Source organism: Aptenodytes patagonicus, chromosome 2, assembly GCF_965638725.1.
Source record: "Aptenodytes patagonicus chromosome 2, bAptPat1.pri.cur, whole genome shotgun sequence".
Classification (NCBI taxonomy): domain Eukaryota; kingdom Metazoa; phylum Chordata; class Aves; order Sphenisciformes; family Spheniscidae; genus Aptenodytes; species Aptenodytes patagonicus.
In genome coordinates this window covers 68930752-68954793 of record NC_134950.1, presented here as the reverse complement: position 1 = coordinate 68954793, position 24042 = coordinate 68930752, and the positions used below count along the sequence as shown (strand labels likewise).

Here is a 24042-nt window from a genome sequence, read left to right as displayed (position 1 = left end):
TAGAGATCAAAAACTAGGCTTTCACTTAACAGTAAGATCCCCCAGACTACAAGTCAAAGTATTGGTACAGAATATATTCTTATGAGATTAAGAAATGTTAACCAAAATACTAACATTTTAAAATAATCAAAATAAAACACTCACCTGCTGCTGTTTATGATGTAAGTAAGCAAATTTCCACAGGGGGATATCTTTGGCTATTGATAATATAATATTTACTGCTCTGTTTACAGCACTCTGAAAATAGCAGAACATTCACCTTGAGCACACAGAGAGATTACGACAAATTGGGGCGGGGGGGGAAGAGGGATCCTCCAAACAATACCAAAATGGAAAAATTTTATGTCTATCTTCACAGGAAATATTCTAATAAGCATGAAGTAGATCACCCAAAATACATTTTGTAAGGGGAAAAAGTACTCCACAAAGCTCTATCACAGTCCTTCTATGTTCATGTGGTTTTCAAACAAGAACATAAGAGACCTTTATGAGCAGTAATCATGAATTACTGGGGATCATAACTTAATTATAGTACTATTTCCCCTTAAACTGGTTATAAACATAGTTATTTATTATTAATAATAATAGTTTTCACATTCACATCAGAATGCCTGAACACATTTGTCTGAATTTGTGATGGTATAGTCTATCATCTATACAGGCAGCTATGTAAATTATTACATAACTTCTTCTATCTATGGTATTTTAAAATTACACTTTGTGGTCTGATTTCTTACTGACACTACCATGAAGGCTGCAAATGAAATCTGAGAAAGAATTCAACTACTGATTTTGGCAGTGACAATGCTAAATGAAAAGCCCACAAATCAACACCATAAACAACTAATACTTTGTGAATTATTTCAGACGTTATAAGAGATCGTAAGTATGTGTGTAAGAATTTTGCTGAATTAGTATAACTTTAAATGAGTGTTCAATTTTTTTTCACAGTTTAGGGCCTCAGGCGTGTAATATTTTTCTTTACATTTCACTACTGCAGAATGCTGATTTATGAATGATACTTAAAACTGATAACATCGTTTTATATTCTGAAAGAGTTTAAGGCGACCAGGAAGTCAAATCAGGTTGTATCAATGGCATTCATTTTTATTTTTGCATCCACTTTGAAATGTTTGCCTCTAAGTAGAGGTTTGTGAACCTGAGTTACTGAGCTTTTAGGCAAACAGTTCCTTCTACTGGCCTGCATAACAAACCTGATCAGTGGCTTCATGACCTTAGCACCAAGTGATGTCATGAACTCTTGACTTTTGATCTTTTTTTCCCTTTCTTCTAGTTCTTATACCAAATTAAATTTGCACGTGTTGTTTTAAAACAATGCATTTATAAATGTTTTACCATAAATGACCGAGACGTGCAATTATTTCGTTACCTGAATATCTTCAAGACTTGGTCTCAAGACAACATTTGGAATAGCCAGTTGAATTTCAGCTTTGAACAAAGGAACCCTCTGTGACTCTACAAACTTGATCATCTGATACCTAGAGTCACCAACACGCAATCGATGTCTTAAGGACTCTAAAGAAATCTTCGTGCCTAAATAAATATAATATTTAAGTGAGGGGTTTTTTTTTACCACAATAAGTGTGGGGAAAAAAAATCTTAAAATGATATTAAAAAATTAAACATCTGAAAAAGACAGACTCACATCTGACTAAAGAATCAGTATTCTTCTGACAAAGCTGTCCCATCAGATTATAGTAACTACAGGACAGGCATTCTTGGCAGCGTGTTTTCTGTTTCATGTCGAGATGTATACAGGAGTATGAATCCTGAAGAGTTAAAAGGAAATTCTTAGGAAAATAACTATATTATCCAGCATGTAAGTGAAATATCGAGTATCTGACTACGTTATAAAAGGTTACTTTTTACACTGTAGAAGTCTTACCTCCAGAGTTCTTCCAGCATCTGCTTTCAGCCTCTGCTTAAGAGTATCTACCAGTTCACACACAGAGCATTCCACTTGCTGACTCTGTCTACAAAAACAACCTTACAGTCACCCACAAGGAATCAAACATAAGGAATACCCTTTGTTATTTTCCAGGCACACACCCCAAGTCCTACTGCACTGTGAAGAATTGTATGTGCAGGGAAATACCCTTAGACTTTTCAGTTTGTTCCTATTGCTTGGGCATACAGAGAATTTAAGACATTAAGATATGCAGACTATCAAGAAACCCGTTTGTCAGACTCTGTTATATCTGATTCAACCAGACTTCATAATAATTAAAGGAAAAAAAAGTTATTTTCCAACTATAGTTCATAAAACAGGCTTATCATGATGCAGTAAGATAATCTGTGAAATCAGAATTAGTAAAATAAAAACAAAAAAATAAATAGAAGGTATCTTATTTTGCACAGTTAGCATAGACATCTTTTTGGAGAAGAACTGAACAACTACTCTGCTATAACCTGGAAAATAAGCATAGGCCAAAAAATTTGCAGCGCTGGGAGAATGGGAGGTCTTACATTAGCTAGCTAGCATTAAGAATCAAGCAATTAACATGGGGATGAGATTTCATCTATCTTCATTCATTCATATCTATCTTCATTTTTCTTGTTACTGATTAGAATGCCATAAGGAGAAAAATATGAAATGCTAAACACTACATATGCAATTTTACATCTGCTGTATTCAAGACACTTGGGAGTTTCTCTACTGCATCCTGAGACTATCATTTTGCTTTAGACTAGTACTCTGTTAAAATAGAATTTTAAAAGTAAACTCTCTATGCATAAAAAAGTAATACATAAATAATCCCTCCCAAATATGGCCTTGCAATTAGTAAACTTACTGAGACAGTTTGTGAGCAGTAGAGACAGCAAGCTTTTCTGTCTGTTCCAGGAAAGAAAGCACATCTATAGGTTCATCTTCTGGCAAAATTATCAGAGCAGTGTTCGACATATCCTCCAGAATTCTTTCAATTCTGCATTCCAGGGTGTCAGCCGCTTCTTTGACTACATAGTCCAGCTCCCTCAGGGTACTATAAACATTCTCAATAACTAAGCAAGAAAACAAAATGAAAACAAATCATGCAAAATACAGACCTCTTAAATCTCACCTCCCCTTCCCCTGCCCTCCAGGTATTACAATAAAATGAGGATTTAATGGCAATGAAATATGCAATTAAGGCCTGAAATAGAAACATGATGGACTTGCTCTACTTTGGAGTCTTTAAATGAAACCATTTTATAATAACTAGTACACTAGCCTTCAAAATATATCTTCTTTTTCTGTATTAAAGAACATTGTAATGAAAAGGAGCAACAAAATACAACGGAAAACAGAAAGGATACAACTGTACAAAAATTATTTTGGTCCTCCTACATACATACACAGTGAAATCCAGTACTTTTATAATTGTAATTAACCTATAAATTCAATGGCTAAAGTTCCCCCAGCCAAGATTACATACTGGTTAAACCACTAGATATCTTCTTTCATGTATATGACCTAACTTACTTTGGAAAGAGATAAATTGCGTGCTTTAACAGATGTGTTTATTAAACTAGGTTAAAACGACTGTTTCTGAATAGACTGCTTAAATTCTTTCCCTGTCTTTCATACTTTTCATTGCAAAGAAGAAAGAAATATGTCACCTGACACCCTTTGTCTTTGTATTTGTTATTACCAGACACTATCATTTGAATCACCAATACTTTCTTACTGTATGTAGAAAGAAATCACTATGATATCCGAGACACAGCAGTGTGACAGTGGTGTCCAACTGCTGATGCTTTAAATGGAAAACATAATTTATTCCTATTAGGAAGTTAATGATGAAGCTTGTCTTTTTTATTGACTAAAATGGACAAATAATCTAACCAATTCCTTAAGGGTTTTTTTTAATATATAAATTAGATAGTCCTAAATCCATTTTTTCACCTTGTCTCCTGTGTTTTAGTCTAGAAGGCAACCATGGGCCCCCATACTTCTACATATTAGATGGAAATAAGGCACTTAAGACATTAAGCTCATGCATAGTGAATTCAGCACATCGCTGGCAGGTCAGTTATTTTGTATACACTGAACCAATGGCTAATTTGTAAGTGTCCAACATGCATTCTGGGCACATTAGACATTGCACATCTTCAAAAAGATATGATGCATACACTCAAGAAAAGCATTCCTAGGCGTGATTCCATTTCAGCTGCAGCAGCAGGAAACAGGAGGTAGCCCAGATACTCTTGCCGAATAACCTCTATCTTGTCAAAAAAGGCCACTTTCCACCAGAGCAAATGCTGATCCAAAGAACCATTAAAACCTGAATTATAGCTATTCAGATACTTAGCACAGTGCAGAGAGTACCTAAATGAATAAAGAATATTGTAAAGACCTTCCTTACAATGCGTTACTAAACTATGCAAACCAAACACAAAAAATCATTTTAGAGCTATAAAACAAACATAAATACCCATTTGCCATTGTTTTTTTGTGCTCTGGTCAGGCAAAGGTCAAGTAAAGCTAAAAGGTGACCAGCCCTGCCTTAAGCACTGGTCAGAGCCCCATGCACCAGTGCCACACGGCAGAGTCACAAATGAACAGCTGCCCAAACCCATGCCCCATTTCACTTTCATATTTAGGCTGCATCTGTTCCTGTTTATCTTGCTGCTTTTCATTTTGAAGAAGAAAAGTGAAAGCCTAACATCAGTCTACCTCAACTGAAAACTGATTTACAAGCATGTTTTCCCCTCGTATAGATGGAGTGCTCTTCCTAAAACTAACAAGGAAATATTTGGCAGGTACCACCTAACAGCATCAACAGTTCACCACTTCTCCTACTACTACATACATTTATTGATGTTCAGAGAATTCCATGACAGCTGCATCAGGCCCGGAGTAAGGGCATCCTCAACTTGTCCTATGAAAGGTTTCATCAGTGGTTTCAGCATAACAGGAATCCCATTCAGATGCTCTTTGTAATTGATCAACAGATTCTGGAGCCTGAAAGACATGAATATGTTTAGAATGTGCTTAATTCAGATATTTGAAACATGCAGAAGTTTGGATACGTTTTCTGTTAATAAGATTTGCAAGTTCTGACCTCATGTTAAAAATAAGAACCCTTCCCAGCTCTTCCTAGCTCAAACTAAGCCTCTTTCTCCCCACTAACAGCAGAACCAGACTGGGGAAATAAGTACCTCCAGCAAAATGACTGTGATCAAGTTAGAGAAACTTTCTTCCAAGAAAAATTAATTACAATTAAAAAAAACAGGAAATTGAAAACATGGTATTTTTGTTCCCTTCTTCCTATCTCACAAGACATAGTATGAAATGACACTGCTTATAAGAAAAGCAAGATCCAAACCACTTAGGACACCAAATCCCAAAGAGAGAGGCCAAATTCTGAATCAAGACTTACCAATATAGTTCCATGAAAATGGAGCTACACAATGAAGCTGCATAAACAAGAATTAGAAGCGAACGCAACTCAGAAGTCAAAGATACAAAATGGGTTCCTTACAAGAACTGCTGCAAAAAAAGTAATAGCTGTATTCTGTGCCAGATTAAAACCATGACCCTAAACATCAATGTTACAAACTGTATACTGAGATAACCCATTCGCAATATACCCAGAACCATTTTTCCAGTGTCGCTTAAGCAAAAATCTAGTCTCTGAATATTCCTTCTTTGCTTGGAGAGTCAGTCTGAAGTCTTTTTTATAATAGAAAGTAAGTTTGTATATTTTTTTTATTGCAAACATTTTCTGTACTTTTTTGTTTCTCTTGGATGGCAAAAGTCGGGGCTGTTGCTTTTCAGAAGACTGTAGCACGTAGAGTTTGCCTTGCACGTTAGAAGTTTTAGGTTAGTTTGTCCTAAAACACTCCACAGATAATTAATGAAAAACGTGGTATTATAAGAGTGAAAGACTGAAAGCTTTAACAATAGAAAAAGGGAGGAGGGGTTGAATGCAAGTGTTTATGAAACTCTTTGAACTTTGTCCCTTTTTGTCCACTTCTATTTAAAAACTATATAAAGGACACTCCTCACAAAGGATGACTTTTTTAAGACCTATCATCCTTGCTTAGAGAGTTAGAGAATTAATAATCAGCATCCCTGAGAATGAAAAGAACTCTTCCAGCACAGAATTGTACTGTCACAAGAAGCAGAAATAAATTATTTAAAATCAACAAAAGTTATTTCAGATATTCAACATGAGAGAGCATATTATAACTTAGGTGATGTATTACCTATACAAATGTTTGGGTTGTGCCTTAATCAAGTGGTAAATTCCAGCTTGTTTTTCTAACAGAAAAAAGCTTTTGATGTTAACTGTAATATTTTGGAGTGTAATCCCTATGTGCATAGATGCCTTAGCAGTACCTAGGAGCCCCACATACAGAGCAGCTGTTGCAGTAACAAAACAAAAGCATGTTGTCGTTTTCTAGTAATGAGATATTTGTGGAGATAGGAACAACTCCTTGTTACCAATATTACTATGGAAATGCAGGGGAAAGCAATTTAATTTCAATTAAACTCCATCAAAGAGAAAAATTATAATAAATCAAAAGCATATGCAACAGATTCAAAGCTAGGAATTCCCATTTGCAGATGAGAATCAAATCCAAAAACTGTTCACTCACTCCATTTGATGTCTTTTAATCTGTTCTTCATCTGCACACAAGCCAAGGACAACATCTGGAACTTCAAAATGCATTTTTTTCAGGTATTTTGTTTCATAAAGTACTTCCAGGACCACTGGATCCAAGTTTACAAGTAATTCCTTCATGTAGCAGTACAGGGGGAAAAAAAAGAAATAGAAAATAAGGCAGTAGTTTGGTGGTTACATGTAGTGTGATATAACTGGAACATATAACAAGATGTAGATGACTAGAGAAGATTTTTTAAATGGATACTCATGTTTCTAAACAGATCCTCCTCCTCCTCTACAAATATCTGGATTTTCCAAAGTATTAATCAACCAATATCTTACACTGATTTCAATTTCCTGTGACTCCTTCAGTGTGCCCTAACCACTTGGCTCCTGTAACTTCCTAAGTTTGATTCTAGTTCTGCAGCTACACTCTGTGGAAACTAATTTGCCTCTTCATCTCAGTTTCTCCATTGGTAGACTAGGGAGAAGTGTTATGAAGGTTAATCTCTGTACACTTTTTGGGGCACTAAACGCTATTAAGGTGCTAAATAAATTTGAAAACTAGGTTCTAGTTGTCCATTAGGGAATCATTACTTCAAAAAACGCCACATTTTAACCATAATTTCTCTTCACTACAGCAGAAAAAATAATCTGTGAAGTAAGAATGGTAAGATTTTCTGTCTCAGCAAGCAGTTTTGAAAGCAAACTAATGAATGATTGCAATGTACTCAACACAGTGATGTTGACCACTACAGAAAAGACCATGATCTAATTAAAAATTCCTTCCTTGACTAAAATTTTGGTTAACATAGAAAATAAAACATGAAACAATATCTAAAAAGATGTAGATAAGTCAATAATAGACATGTATTTGCTGGGTACTGCCTCTTTTATGCCCTGAACGAGGCAGGAGCTTTATGAAGAAGAGGCATGATGAAGTCTGTACCATAAATATACACAAAAAGGAAAAAAAAAATACCAATTCGAGTAGTCATTTTTTCAACCCTATTAAGATTATTTTAATGCTGTGCTTGTCTATCCATGGTATGATTAAAGTAGCATATGTAATACTAAACAATGCAACAGTAATACAAAGAATAAATCATATTTACCTTGGTTTCTGGGTGCCTGACAAGTAAGGAAGCACACAGAGCATTTCTAGCCTGGTCAGCAAACCTGCACCAGGCTCTATGATAAATAAATTCAAATTCCAGAAGAACTGCAGCCATTTTATTGTAGCTCTTAACAACCTTTTTCATTTCCAGTGTCTGCAATTCAAGGAAAAAAAAAAAGGCAAACATCCTTTAAACAATTCAATGAGTCTAACATAGTAGAAATGCCCTCCACTAGGCTTTTCCTTACCACCATTAGGAAAACAAAACAAATAGAAAGCTTTAAGTTATGCTATTTTAGAGATAAGGTAAGACACAGAAACATAGAAATATATTTAGGAATTCAATTATTAAGAAGTATTTAACTGCTCTAAACAACATAACTTTTCCTGATTTTTCCTCCCAGTCTTGCCCATAAAACAAAGTCTATACTATGACCTATACAAGGCACTGATGTCCCACTGAGAAAGCTATAAAATTATATTCTTTCATGAAGTGTGGCTAGTGTTTGAGATTAAATATCTCAGTCCTCTTCATTACAGAGCATAGCAGACAGAAGGCTCTAAGCTCAGGTACATGGCCAACAGTGCTATTATCAGGATTAACATGAGTCAAGCCCCAGAAGGGACAAAAGCACCGGCCTAAGTCATCAGCTTAATGTCTCAAGGGAAGTAACTGTCCTGAGCTGCAGAATAATAATGCTGCAAAAAGGAATTCAAATCCTGGAGCAAACGTTAACACCTATCCTGTTGGATGAGCTTGAATACAAGTTGCTAGAAAAGTGAGCTTAAGAGTTTAAAAATAAATCATGTGTCTGTTAATAACATCATTGAAAGCTTAGCATAAACCCTCCTCTGCTAATTTCCAACCTTCAAAAGTGTGGTTTTCTTTTTAAGGAATGTCATTGGATGGTCAATTTTTCTGTATAACTGCTGCGCCCACATAATCTTCCCTGTTACCTAAAACACAGAAGATACGAGGTTATATTTCCATTAACTTAAAAACAGTCAAGAAGCAAAGTCCTTTTTCTCTCTCATTTATTTCATTCTTACTGGTGGTATATTACGTGGTATAGGTGGATTTTCTTTTTGCTTCTGGTAGAGTTTTCGAACAAACTCTAGATCTTGGCTGTACTGCTGAAGGACAATGGTATACTTCTCATTAAGATCAATATGATTTTCTCCTATTTGTTCAAGTTTCATCAGAAGTCCCAGCATCTGTTCAGTCTAAAAAGGAGGATGAAGCATTTAGTCCAGGAGATGCTAATAGTTCAGAAAGTCACTGTTCATAAACTGTTTTTCTAATTTATAAGTTATGCAAGTTTGCAAGTTGTTTCCTAAGAAACACAGAAAAGTCCATCCAGAAAAGTTAGTGAATTTTACTTCTGTATTTCGTCCCATTTAGAATATATTTACCACAGTATGAACCAAGAAACTGCTACCACTACGGTATACTGGAATATTTAATTTTTTTCTGACTCTCAAATCATCACTCTCTTTTTCTGCAAGCAGTTGTGGTAGAACACCTACGCCTTTACTCATGCTTCATTAACATCTCATATCATGATCAGGGCCTGAACCAATGAACAGTATTGACATTAAGGTAACAGACAGCAGGGATTATTTCATTACTCCTGCCAGCCCAACAGGAATAACTTAGAAATGCAACAGGAAGCATGGGGAACACCAGGATGAAGAAAGAAAATAAACTTCAAAAAAATAGGACTATAAAATTGGTAAGGAAAGATGGAACATAAAACTGGCACCAAGTAACAGTGAACATTATCTTCCAGCACTTCTGCAAGCGACTTTTAGAACACTTGTAATAGGCCTGATGTCCTCCTACATTATCTCAGGCAGCCACCAGCACAGTACAGAACACTGGCAGTAATGAAGGAGTTCAGTAGGAGCGACGGGTACTCAGCCTTTCTGAGCACCAGAATTTGTAAAATTTTTGCATTTGTAAAATTACTTACAGTTACGGTCCTCTCAAACCAGGAATCCACAAATTCTTGTATGGACTCGTACAATGCTGCAATTTGGTTCTTAAATTCAAGGTAATCTTTTTCAAACTAGAAAGGGGTAAAAGAAAAAAAAATCATCTAGAGTGTTGCTTTCATTTCATACAAAATTCTTTCCCTGAAGTTTTTGGGGAATTTGCTTTATCTGCCCAGTACATGTGTTCAGTACTGAATTGAAGAGAACAGGGATAATACCAGTAACAAAGGCATTTACATTCTAAGCAAAACAAACCAAAAATAAGAAGTGTTAGCTTATATGATTAACGCCTCATCTTCATGAACACAAAAGAGCACGGAGGAACAAGGACAGGCAGAGGAAATCTAATAACCTAACCAGAAAGAACATAGTACACTCACCAGCTACTCCCAGCACTGCCACAGAAGAGCGCTCAGCTCACTGTCCAGGTATGAAACCCATCAAGATGAGCAAACTGGCAGGCTCTCTAGAGCACCTTACAGACTAAGGGAGGTTATTGCCTAGGAGATAAGGGACCCATTACAGTTTACCAGGGAAGAGCATTTTGGCACTATACAAAACATATTATGGGAGTTAGGGAAGAAGCAAAGGCAGGGATCAGTGTGGTTTGTGGGAGGAACAAGTGTGGAAAAATGGAGGCATGATGGGATAAAAGGAGTCGGTCACATGTGAACAGGTTGCTGGTCAATACACTTGTCTGGCCGTGCCCTGCACCTGATCAGCACAATCTGTCTTGTCTTCTTACTTATCTCCATTTCTAACCATTTTCATGAGTGAAAGGGTTCTCTCTTCTGAGTGCATGAGTGCGTATGGGAGTCTACGTACCAGCAACAGGAGTGGAAGGGGCTTAAAGGCAGCTTATAAGAAGGATGAAGAGAGACTTTTACCAAGTCCTGTGGTGATAGGACAAGGGGTAATGGTTTTAAATCTGCCCAAAAGAGGGTTGATTTAGATTGGACATAAGGAGGAAATTTTTTATGCTGAGGGTGGTGAGGCACTGGAACAGGTTTCCCAGAGAAGTTGTGGATGCCCCACCCCTGGAAATGTTTCAGGTCAGGTTGGATGTGGCTTTGAGCAACCTGATCTAGTGGAAGATGACCCTGCTCATGGCAGGGGGGTTGGACTAGATAATCTTTAAAGGTCCCTTCCAACCCAAACCATTCTATGATTCTATGGAGACCATGGGTCACTGGGGCCTGTGCACCTGTAGAGTCAGCAACTGGAGAGACTAGAGCATATTGAGGTCTAAGCATCAGCAACCAGGGTAGGAACCATGGATCGTAGTAACTAGAAACACTGGAGCATGTGCATACTGTGTGTGTGGGTGTGTCACGTATAATGGTTAGAGAATACCAAACCAGATTAGGCAGCAAATAGGACAGAGGCTTGGGAACCAAGTGTGGGAGCAGCCATAAGCCTGGGCTGGATATTAAAGAGACCAGAGTGGTCTAAGAGTTGGCTACCAGCGGGACCAGGAGGCCCAAGCCAGCCACCAGAGAGACGGTAGGGTCTGAAGGTCAGCTACTGATAAGTTTATAAGCCTGGACCAACTACAAGAAAGAACTGTCTGCACGTGTGTGTTTCTATGTGTCAGCAACCAGTACAGCAAGGGGATCCAGGGGTCAGGTAAAGGGTAGACTGATTGCCTGACACCAGTTACTGGAGGGACCCATAGTGCATGTGTCTGTGTGTGTGTGTGTATAGGTCTGAGTACCAGCAACTGGAGTGGGGCTGTGGGCCTTGGGGAAGTTTGTAAGTCCAGGAACTGGGGAGACCTGGGTATCCAGGGGCCAGTTGTTGGATAGACTGAGCGTGTAAGACTAGCTACTGGAGGAATCCATGTATATATATTTTCCACTAACAGGCTTTCCTCCTGCTCAGCCAGAGAGGTAAGGGATGAGGCCATTAATACTGTTTGTAATTGTGTGATTGCTGTGCTTTCACTTTGTGTTGAGCTGTGCGGCCAGACCTGTGTATAAATGTATTGTGTGTACGTGTGCATGCATGCCTATTGGGAATTACACGCTCAGCCTCACAGCCCAGTGGACCTGGGGACATGGAACTGTGACAGCCTCACCTCTATTGGGCTACCAAATTCGGCAGCTCCTAACTAGAAGTAGGGTATTTATCTGTAATAAATTTTCTTGAAAGTCTAAAAGACCAAGGACCTACAAAAAGAGTTCAATGTAAACTTCCTCTTGAAGAAAGCACTCCACTAGCTTGGAAAGATAGTCCAGAATATATATTGCTCCAACCATTTAGGTGTAGAAAAGCCACATAATTTTTAAACACCTTCAAATTCCAGTTACCAGTAAATGTTCTACTTCAGAAAAGAACCACACAGCAAGTATTACAGAAATGTAAGCCACCAGCCAGTTCGAAGAAAGCCAAAGGCATTCTAGACTTAAATGTTTAAAGGAAAGTTCCTTACAGTTGCAAGCTACAGTTCAGTAAGGCAGGAGAGTAAGTCAACATTTCTAGCACTTCTATTGTGAGGCTATCAATCCTGCAAAGCAAGCAGACTACAGCTCAAAAAAAGCAGCTCAATTCCAGCATGCGCAGGATGTATTAAAACATGAGTCTGAGGCACTTGAAAAGCCACTTCAGTTTTTACCACCCTACTCAGCGCTGGGGGTGGTATCATTCACTTCTCCCTCTTAAAATGTTCATCTAAGTGCCTTTGCTATGTTTACTATAATACCGCCTTTACTATTCCACTAAATATTTTCAGTATCCCTGAGTAACACTTGCAACTAGATAAACTGTATTTAATGCATTGACCTGCCTGAATTAGTTTTCAGTCTGCAGTTCAAAATATATCCATCTCAAAACAAGTTTAGGAAAAGTTGTTTGTAGCATTACCTATCACAGAAAACCTAGTTTATCACAAATTAACAAAAACATTTGAAATAAAAGCCAAATTTACCCAAACACTTTCAAACTGTATTAAAAGATATGAAAGTATTATTATTACAGCAAAATACTATATGCATTGTTACAATATTTAATCTTCTTTGCATAACTCCCGTGAAAAGCACAGAATTAAGGGAGTGATTGTCAGACAAGTGCTGAATGTATATACCTCTTTTTTTCTGTGATCCAGAACATCATACCGTTTGGATTTGGTGTTTGTAGCAATGCTCTGGTAATGAGTACTGATCTCTTCAATACCTTCTATTTTTATACGCTGGAGCTCTAAAAGGCTTTCCATAATATTACTCATGTCTGAAATCTTCTCCAAACGTTTACAGAATGTATCAAATTTTCCAAATATATAGTTTTCACTAACAATAAAAAAGCAACAGAGGGATTGTTACGCAAATCTATTTGTAATAGATTTAACCACATATATTTAACCCACATATATTCTTCCAGAACTGCTACCAAGTTTCACATAAAAAAATCTATGCTGTAATAATTACAAATCAAGTAAAAACCATTTTAAAGTAATGGATATAAACAAGAAAATGCTTAATCCTTATATATGTCAATTAAAAGCCTTTACCACATTTTATAGGAGTTACTCCTTTAAATAAGACATTTGCAGGAGATCAAAATGTGAATGTACAATACTAAGAAGTGCTCCATGCTTTAAGTGCCAATGCAGGTAAAACTCCCCTTGGTATTGTGATAGACAACCCAGCCCAAAGCTGATTAAATTCCCCTGGAGTCTTTTCACTTACATTCATGACTCAAATTTGTTGGGATTTCAGACCATACATAAACATATATATTAAATTAACACATGCATAAATTCGCCTGAAGGCCCCTTGGACATCTGATAAATCAACAAGTGACTGGCAAAAACCTGTTACTGGTTTACTCCTGAATAAAAAAAAAACCTCTGCAAGGTCATGTTCTGATTATAATAAATACTACATTTTAATTGAGTATTCAGCGTTTCTGCTAGCCAGCAGATATAATATCTCATTTATAAATTGTATAAATGAATATGATTCAATATTAGAGTGAATTATTTACCTGAAATCAAATTGCCTGTCACTTGGATTTTCCTTTAGTGCCTCCCTAATTTTCTGAAAGGATGTTTGGTACTGTTCTTTGAGGGAAATGCATTGTTGTATCCTCTTTAGCAATTCTTGCCTGAGGAAGAAAGCACAGAAGACAGAAAATCATCGTAAGGACGTCTTCAAAAGAGTATAAATAAAAATAGAACATTTCAGTTGGATATGCAACTTTGCAAAATAAGAACACAAAATTATACATTACCTGAAAAACATTCAAAATGTGAGGATTACATTACAAGGTTTTGTTTTAAATTTGTTATCTAGATGGGATATTTTTAAGTTTAGGTTTTATTGTTATCAACCCAAAACTTTCATAGCACAGTCCAGAAAGCACTTACATCAGGAAACCCTAGCTACTGAGTGCCTGCAGTTTGGCCATTTCTCATCTTCTGTAACCTGGGTATTGCTGATGGGTTTTTCTTCGCTTGTTTCTTTGTTTTTTCTAAGCAGACAAGACTGGAGAGGTATTTTTTCAGACTACAGTAAGCATGAGGAAAGTCTTGTTTCTTTACAAAGACACACCAGGAAGATCTCGGTTCCTAAGGCCACAGATAGTTACATCTTATACATGGTTGTTCATTAACCCTGAGGTACTACTCTACATGAGAAACACGGATGAGGCATGGAAATTAGTCATAAGCCATTTACCCAAGACTGTTGCTCCACTTTGGCTCTGTCTTTCGTCTTCCAAAAGATCATTGAGAATTAAAATGATAGTCAAACTTTATAGACTGAAACCACTAACTGGGACAGAGAGAAACTTTTGCAGGGACAGCAGCAGCAAATAAGTAAATGAGAAGAATGTCTCAAAAATAAATTCAGCTAGAATAAACAAAAAAAATGTATTCTACTTTTATTTACATTAGTTCTTTAGAATAAACATAGCTGGTACTTAACTGATTAAAGGTAATTTCTGAAAACTTCCCTTTACCCACACCGCAATACAGGAGAAATCCAAATTATTTGTTAGATTTACTTGTATGTCTCCTAGCCTGTTACCTCAGCGTCACCTTTGACTTGGCTGGAATTTAAGCACAGACATCCTGACTGTCTATGTCTTGATGGAGCTTGTAACACCTTTTCCTTCTCACCTCAGTAACCATAATCTTGCTCAATTTATACTCTTTCAAGAGACTGTTCCAATCATTACTTTTCTAATTGATAACTTTAGACGTCATGCTCATCTTAACCCCTGTGATTTCCCCCTTCCCTTTTGCATGAAAATAATTGACTTGTTCTTACAGTACGTGTTTTTCCTAGGCTATCTCCACTTCTCATCCTTCAGATAGACTTGTTCTGCCAGTGACATCAGCATTCTCCACCCACTTGTTAGGTTTCATAGAAACACTTCTATGCTTCCACTTATGCTGTACATAGCACCTGGGAGCAGCTCCTTGCAAGTAGCTATAAAGCCCCTAACTCGTCCCTTCCTTGAAATGTCTCCTTTAGTCCTCCTGGCAGTGATGCCTACAAAACACCCAAGGGCATCACAAGGTTTGCTGAAAACACTGTCATTCCAGCTAACCAACACTGCATGATTGCTGGTTTTTCTCCATCCCTCTTTCCTCCTGCCACCTCACCATTCACTTCTTACGTTTCAGATTGCAAGCTCTTCTTACGTTTTAGATTGCAAGCTCCTTAGAGCTGAGGCAAACTTGTTCTTCATTTTCTGTATAGTGCCTACCATCTGCTGAAAACCAGGGACTCTTGCTATAGCAATAGCTGTAACAAGAACAACAGAAAGGAAGAATAAAACTAGTCTTAGGCAAGTCTAACTAGCAAACTTACAGTAAATCTAGCTTTTTAAATTTAAGGTGCCTCATTGGCACCATTAACACTCCTCATGTATTTGCTCATACAGCATTCCCCACAGAATAGTCAGAAAATACAAGTCTGAGTCCCATCCTATCACCCACATACCTCGCTCCAAACAGAGTACAATCGAATTGTGATTCTGGTCCTGGTATATATTGTCCCCTTCCTCAAACTGACTTTCCTGTCCACTAACAGCAAAATATAAATCTTAGATGGAACTTTGCCAGTCTGTCCTCGGAGCTTCTTTATGAAGAACCTTAGCTCCCAGTTCTAATTGCTCAAGTGTGTTTTGGTCTAAAAAAAGCCTTGGGGAAAAAATATCGAGTGTTGTATACTGATATATATTATATGCTTTTCAATAACAGTTTTTTTCACAACACATAGTAAATTTGTTTTTGCAGAGTACTTAATTCTACACAAAATGAGTAGTCACAAGCTTAAAATTAACATGAGAATCAGTGCCTGGTAGGAGGACGAGGGGCTACTTAAATTTACCTTTTAATAATCCTGATGACTAATCTATAATTTTACTTCTAGTGTTAACAAAAGAAGATGAAATTATTAAAATTCTGTCACCTGTCCAGATCCCAGATTTTTGAAACACCTTCACATAGATACGTCTTGCATGTGTTAATCATTTGATTAGTGATTTTAAGAAGAAGGGATGTCATGCGCTCTGATGTGTTGTAGTATGGTGATGTACAGTAGATCATACAGACAGTATTCAATAAACTGGGTACATGTTCCATCATTGTTACCTACAACAGGAAAAAATGGGAAAGTCAGCAATTTGAATTTCCTAAAAATTAACACAACGGAAAATGTGACAGCTCTGGGAATACGTTTGTCAGTGGATAAACATCTTTTTGATTGTAACACATTGTTCTTGTAGACATCTCATTATGAACTGGACGACCCAATTCATTTGCGGGGACCTAACACACTATGAGCAAGAGGAAAAAAATGGGGAATGGGTAATGAATAAATGAATAGGTCTTCTTCCAGAGTGGGATTTTCCAGAGGAAAAACAGAGACTGTACTCTTTTTGGCCATGGCCTCCAGTATATGAAGGTGCTGTAGTCAGCTTTGCAAAGGAATACGCTAAACAAGGAAAAGAAGTCATACACTGCTACAAAAGAGTTGGCCTGCTGTAGGAAGGACAAGAAGAAAGTTGGCCTTTGCTCATTTTGCCTAGATCTTTGCCAGAAGATAAACCCAGAAGGGGGAGGCAAGGCAACAATAATCTGTTACTGAGGATACTGAACTACAGAGTTTTCTGTCCCACAGAAAGATTCCACAGAAACGCATGCAAGCCAGATATACTGAGAACCCACAACAAAAGACAGTGACTGGTCTAGAAAAGGATAAAAGAAGTATGGTTACTAAAAGTCAAGTCCAATGTGGCAGAATGGTGAATATTTGCAGAAGAAAAGCAGTGTAAAATATCACAATGATTCAAACAGAGTTCAAGCTTTGAAAACAATATTTAGAAAATCTGTAAGCAGCTCGATTATGGGCAAATCTTCTGAACCATGTAAGCTTAGACAGTTTTGCCTGCTGGCTGTATCTTCAAAATTCATGCTCTCGCTTAAAAAAATGAAATCTGAGACCCACAAGGTTATGAAAATAAATATCATAATTTGAACCAGGATGAAAGTAAATACATGCTACCTGCAAGAGAAACAGCTTTAACCTGTAAAATAAGTGGAAGCTGCCCAATTTCAGCTCAACTGAAGGCTTAAGATCATTTTATGATATTTGCATTAAAACAATCATGAGTAGCTGCTAACAGAAGCATGGAGACAGGAAGAGGTACCATATGTAAGGCCCAACCTCACAAAGACAATTCAGCTCGATACCAGGTTTGGAAAAACATCATCTTTTGCTTATTTTTCTCATGCCCTTCAATTATCTTCTGGAATGACAACTGCCTCCTACACAAAAAGTAGTATCTCTGGCTTATTCAAAATCTGTAAACTCAGCTCACTAATGGCAAAGGAGTTAAGCTGTCCACTAATCATTAAGCATAGGAGTTAAATACTGAAAGGGGAAACATCTTTCTTTCAGCAGCCAAAGCCTTTCCTTTCTTTTCTGAATTTCACGTTAAGTGCCTTTAGAGTACTACTTACAGGTGAAGCTTTGGCAAGTGGGCCAAAAAATTTATCCAATGTATATAAATATCTCACATTGTCTTTAGCTTCATTGGCAGCAATTGTTACATTACCATCCTGAAGGGATTAAAAAAAAAAGAAATAGAATTAATAGTGTTAAAACTTACTGAACAGGTTCTTGCTCTTTTAAAGTGCATGCTACCACAAGACTATGATTCCATCTTGCAAACCTTTTCTCACAGAAGTTCTCTCAAATAAGCCATTTCTTCTTCACATAAGAAATAACTGCTTTTACATGCAAAAATTGGTAAGATCTACCTGGCAATCAGCAACATTTTGGATGTGATTTAGAGGAATTCACTACTTACCAATGGAAGTACAATAGCGTGGTTTTGATAATCTGACTTACATTTTAGAATGGTTTTAGCATGGTACCCATTCTACAGAACCTAGACAAGATCCCTGAAATGTACCAGGGTGTTTCCCATCATTTTTAAATAAACACTTGTTAGGGCAAATAAGTTCACAACTAATGCCTGTACATGCTTCTGTTCATGACAGGTGGAACTATACAGTACTTAGGAGGCAATTTTGTATGAAGAAAGAAATCTAGTTCATCATCCTTGGCTTGTACTGGCTCTGTACAGACACTCTAATCCAAATTCCATTCATCATAAAAGTCTGCAAATATGTTAAGCACAAAATAAAAAACTCAATAAGGTGACACCGTTTTCCTGGTCTGTTTTCAAAACAGTAGAATACCTTCTTAAGTGCTAGAAGATCTACATTCTGGTGTTTTGGGGGAGTCTGATTGGCTGTACGTGGTCTACAGCTTATTTTCTGGCTTGCCTTCAATTCTGACTGATAAGTTTACATCGCAGATATCCACTTATCTGAAGTAGCAGTTATGCTACAAAAAGCCAGCTGTCAATAATTCTAAGAGCAATATGATGAACTTTCAGACATCTCTACAGTTGGCCTGTGCAGGGTACAGCTGGAGAGAGACAGAAAAATGTTGTATTGCTGCATTGCTTTACTCCTGCACAGCCATTGCGCCCACTATGTTAATGAAAGACACATTACAGAAGCATTGACTTCTTTTCAAGTTAGCTATTTACTTCAGAATCATTGGTGTTACGTGTTTCAACAAACGGATAATAACCACAGCACAAAACCAGCATAAACACTCAAAACTATTTTTAGCACTGTGTTCAGTTCTGTGTGTATAACAAATACAGTACTGTACTCATTTAAAACTTTTATTAAAACATAGTAATTACCAGCTCTTTCCACTGCTTTAATGTCTTTGATCTTGCTGCCTGAAGAATACTTATAATTTTCTTTACTCTTGAACTCTTGATCTCATCTAAAAGGCTTTGAAGAAAGAAACACATTTAATACTCTCTTTGGAATGAAAGTTTACATTTATTTTTAAAAAGCTTTTTTTTAGACTCTGTGAGAAATGATGCAGGGATTTAACCTGTTAAATGATGACATCCTTGTCTTCCAGTGTTCCAGCTCTGCAGATGGACCAATGTCATCAGCTTCTCTTCTCATTTGTTCACCCTCCACTAAAACTTGTCTGATCTGTTTGATCCAAATCATGACCACTTCTTCAAGTTTCTCAGTGACCTCTGTGTTACTGCCTTCAGAATCATAGAATGGGACAGTCTCATAAGTACCAAGAAATAAATACAGATTTTTAACTACAGAAGTGAAATGTCCTTAGCAATCATAAGCTGAGACTCTGTGTAAGCTGAGTATATTCAAATCACTGACCAACAACAGGAAAAGATTTAAGACTGTAACAACAAGATGCACACGCACACAACTTATATCTACCTACTCTGCTACTATTGCATATCCTTTACGATGGAAACAGTTAAAAATACAGTGAGTTCATAAGGAAAAAAAATACAGCGATGTGATTTTGGGAGAATCATGTTTCAGAGGTCCAAGAAATGCATTAACTATTATGTGTATATTTTTCTGCTTGTATTTCATAAGTAAAGGCTTACTTCTCCACATTTCTCTCTTTCTACCATTGCAGCCTAGTCCACATTAAAAGCATCATGTAACAGACACCATTATTAACAGTCACAAAACCCCCCTGTAATTTATAAGTCAGCACATCTTTTAGATTGCCCTAGCAGCTGAAAGAGTCCAGTTCACTTGGTGCATTATATTTAGGACTCGTGGAGCTTGTACTACTAAATAGATCTAAAGAACTTGTCCAGCCATATAACGTTACTGCCTCATCTTAAGAGTCACTAGTTGTTCTGTGGAAGTTTTCCTGCCATAGGCTCATGTAGGGTTGAGAGGGATTGCAGAATTATTGACTAGTTTGGCATTATTTCACTATGAAAGCCCATGTGGTGTTAAGAAATGGTGGAAAGCTATTGTTCAAAGAGACATAACTACTCTTTTTCTTACATATACATATATATATAAATTTTTATAAGTACATCTTGTTTTGACTCAGCCCTCAGAGTCAGACTTAATATTGGATAGGATTTCCCCAGTATCAAAGAAAGTGAAGAGTATACACACTAGTAGATGGCATCAGTCAGCAACTACTTGGCCAGCAAACTAGGAGGAACATAGGCCACTGCCTGCATGATATGTCAAGGAACTACCTAATCCTTTAAGATCTATGAATTAAAATCATCAATCATTTGCCCATCCTTTATGATTACACAGTCAGAAACCTGGCAAGAGTAAGCAGAAAAATGTATATAGCTCAGAAAAGATTAATTAATTCTTCAAGGTAAATTTTTACTAATGACATAACATTTATTTTATAAACAGCATCATTGTGTTTGCTGTAGGAATTACTCACCTGCAGTTATGTAGTCAGATGGGTTCTGTAAGTTGCTGACATAAATATCAATATCCACTTTTGTGAGCTGAATTTTATCTTCTATATTCTGTCTTGATGATGACAAAGTACCCACAAATTTATCCACTGAATACAGAAAGTCTTGTATCTGGCTGTTCTTCAACCCTTCTTTCACAGCTCCCCAGTTCTGATTATTTTATGATTTATGCCAAAAAAAAAAAAAAAGTAAAACAAGGGTCACACTTTCTTTTGTTTTTTGAACACAGAAGGTATTTTATTTTTCATTAGAAAGGTATTCCTTATTCATGGCAGTATATAAAGATTTATCAGTATGCCCTTTAAAATACACTCATCAGTACTATAGCACAATTACTTTCAAGTGTGCATTGATTTAATTATTCTGTTAGACAAGAAGAGACAAACAAGCATGAGGCTCGAGAAATAAAAATGTCTTGCTGCTCTCACTCACACTGAATTACCATCTTTATTTCAGTCTGATTTGGCGCTCTCTGAACAGAGAAAACAGATTCTAATCTCCCCTCCTGCTCCTGGGTCAGAGAAAATGGTAGCTTATGGTTAACAGCATATGACACCACTGTTCGCGACAGACACTGAGCTTTATTATACTTCCTACCCCTGAACGTATACTTCTAGAGGCAACAGAGCGAACTGTGATGCTTTGTGAGCGCCACAGAACAAGGACAACTTGAAGCAGCTGGATACCCTGGCTGTGATACAGTGCTTGCTGTCCACTCTCTATAATAAAATCATGGACTGATCTTTTGTGCTGCCAGAAGAACTTGGCACTTCTTTCAACCCAGGCTTAATCTGGTTTTAATTAAATCTTCACAGTTTTGCCTTAGTATGGCTGCTATGCTACGTTCTCCTTTGTGATGAGCATTACAGCTGGTGCTACTGCTTGAAAATAAACAATAACTATATGAATTTCAAACACATACACAAACTGCATGACTCACATAAAGGCCTATATTAGACTTGTATCTTTTTGTATCCTCTGTTTTATGTGAGGGGACTACAGCAGCCACTTGCCTTCATTGCAAGTGTTCTTGAGAAAAAAGACTAACTATTAGATTACCTGTTGGGATTTAAGTGCTGGTATCATGATTTGGGACAAGAAAAATTCCAGGCCCTGAAGGATATTTCCATTAATACAATCAAATACGCCAAAATTCACCTCCTTCGGGAAGAAATAAAAGTTAGTGAGTACATGTAAACTTCTGCAATATTATAATACGAGTGAAATTCAGACACATGGCAGACATATATACAGTCCATAACTATGTAGGTTCCCCGAGGATATTGCCCCTCAGCTGCTGAATTTGGATTGGACATAGACTAAAATTCAATTGGAAATTCCAAGACTTGTCCATAAGTTTGAGTCACCAGAAACATCATTCCCATATTGTAGCAACACTCCAGCAACCAATTAAAATTAACCATTTAACATCAATGCATTAATTAATCTTAAGACAATTATGTCTATATTTCTCTTTTAAAGGAACAGCTTCCATCTATCATAAATACCTAAAAAAGGACAACAAATGTATCAGGCAAAAAATTCCTCTCTCAGTTGTACAGTTCTCTCCAGTTCATTGTTGCTGTGAAGGAAGAAGCAGTGAATTGCTGACACCGGGGACAAGGAGAGACGGTACTGGTGAGTGGAATTTTACTGCAGAACTCGAAGCATAAATTGGAAGAAGTGAGGGATTGCATCTTTTCCCAATGCTGCTCCTTTATGGACTGGTTGGCTTTTCCGTTACTGGCATTTTGCCTACAAATGTATACATTCTGAACATGGGTCATGTGCTTACTACGACCCATACTGACTAGCCATCTCAGCTCTGGGTATCTCTCTTGTTAGCAGAGAGGGAGTCTCATTCAGAACTTCTGAACTGCACAGACATACACTGATTTTGCCTACATCATGATGAATGCTTCACTGATACAGGGGAAAGCGTACTGAGTTCTGCCGTGGAAGCTTCTACTCCCAACTTTTGCCTGTGCAAAGACAGCAATTCCGGAGTGTTTTAGGAATGGCAACTACAAATGAATTTTTCTAGAGGCTTTGACGTTCTTGGCTATCTTGATTATTAATATCACTAATGTTTTTCTTGCTAGTTCCCCACTTGCATGTAAAAGGAGAGCGTTTAAGACAATTAGCTGTTACGTATGGGTGGAATACTATTTCCTAATGGTATTACAGTTTTATAATCCCACTAGAGTACAAGAAGGCAGAAAGCCCTTTCTCAAAAAGTGGAGGAATTATGGATGACAATCACGGCAACGTTCTTAATCTGTTCCACCTGAAGTTTGAGCATGAAAGAGCAAGATGCCCTGGACTGAAAGTCAAGTCATAGAGAAACACAGTTCGCGTTAAACAATGCTTGAAGAAGTGCGTACGAGGAAGAAGACCAAGTTTATTTGCATGTCTGAACAGGCTCCCTGGGAGGCAATGCCCCCAAGGTTTTTAATAAGGAAATGCCCCTAAACTACTTCCCTCTGCAAAAGGGTGTGCTAGCAAAATAGCAGAAGGAAAAGACAGAAAGGTAATGAAGAAAGGAACTGACCCCTATTTCCCCCCTTCAGATGCTTTTAACAAGGTCAGTTTCTCCCATAAGAGAGTGTTTGCATTTGTTGCAGGGAGGGAGAGGCAGGGAAAATTAAGTCTTTCAAGACTTCTGTCTATTCATGAGAATCTCTAGGACAAGGTCAACATACAAGCTGATCCATTTCTTTCCACAGGATGCTGAAGATTCAGCTATTTCTCTTGAGAAATAGGGAACAAATTAGTGTATTTCTAGGGGGTTCTCAGATTCTCCTTCCAACTAGTCCTACACAGCTTTTCAGGATAAACCAGAATTTGCCAAACCAGTCTGAGCCTGAGCTCCAAGACTCATCAGTGTGAAGACCGGCTGACTGAAAAGTAGGGCTTGTTTTACCTTCTATAGCATCTAAAAATATTGCCTCGCATACAGAATGAAGTTTGACGACAGCTACATGACAGCCCCTGCCAAAACAAGGTGATCACAAAAGAACCACAGAGAGAAGGCACCAAGGCAGATAACTGAAGAGTTTGGACAACCATTCTGACAAGTACCCAACTGAAGCAGCAGGATTGACTGCGAGAAGAGGAAGCCTAGAAATTACTTTTGCACCCCTAGATGAGGTATTTGTAAAAATGTTGTTATAAAGCAAGTGACTGACAGAAACTGAAGTACTAATTTCCATGACTGTAGCTGGAGAACAAACTTACTACAGCTTTGGCCTGCTCAGTTGGAACACATCAACCTATTAGTGATGAATAAGGAGAAAATCTGTACAGCACAAAAATGAGTGCATCAATATTTTTGAGAATATGATTTCAGGCTTATTACATTGCCTGTTCTTAGATGTTAGTATCTGGATGCTCTCTGTAAAAAACCATTGCAAATATTTCCCAAGAACATGAGTATCTCTGAAAGTCGGAAAAGTACTTTTCTTATATACAGCTAAAGCTATTAGGGTCAGG

At 37.4% G+C, this 24042-nt stretch overlaps 1 protein-coding gene across 1 annotated transcript in view; it reads right to left on the bottom strand.

The window, feature by feature from the left end:
- LOC143156531 (dynein axonemal heavy chain 5-like) overlaps window positions 1-24042 on the bottom strand; it is a 175048-nt gene that overhangs the window by 138579 nt on the left and 12427 nt on the right. Inside the window, exons 7-25 of the mRNA XM_076330176.1 lie at window positions 21610-21711; window positions 20514-20700; window positions 19155-19320; window positions 18955-19048; window positions 17693-17791; window positions 16140-16321; window positions 13705-13824; window positions 12806-13007; window positions 9702-9797; window positions 8779-8952; window positions 8596-8685; window positions 7727-7882; window positions 6604-6743; window positions 4812-4963; window positions 2814-3021; window positions 1907-1994; window positions 1667-1790; window positions 1391-1554; window positions 145-237 (exon numbers count right to left, since the gene is read on the bottom strand). Coding sequence (XP_076186291.1) covers window positions 145-237; window positions 1391-1554; window positions 1667-1790; window positions 1907-1994; window positions 2814-3021; window positions 4812-4963; window positions 6604-6743; window positions 7727-7882; window positions 8596-8685; window positions 8779-8952; window positions 9702-9797; window positions 12806-13007; window positions 13705-13824; window positions 16140-16321; window positions 17693-17791; window positions 18955-19048; window positions 19155-19320; window positions 20514-20700; window positions 21610-21711 — 2637 coding nt within the window. The remainder of the gene's footprint in view (window positions 1-144; window positions 238-1390; window positions 1555-1666; window positions 1791-1906; window positions 1995-2813; window positions 3022-4811; window positions 4964-6603; window positions 6744-7726; window positions 7883-8595; window positions 8686-8778; window positions 8953-9701; window positions 9798-12805; window positions 13008-13704; window positions 13825-16139; window positions 16322-17692; window positions 17792-18954; window positions 19049-19154; window positions 19321-20513; window positions 20701-21609; window positions 21712-24042) is intronic.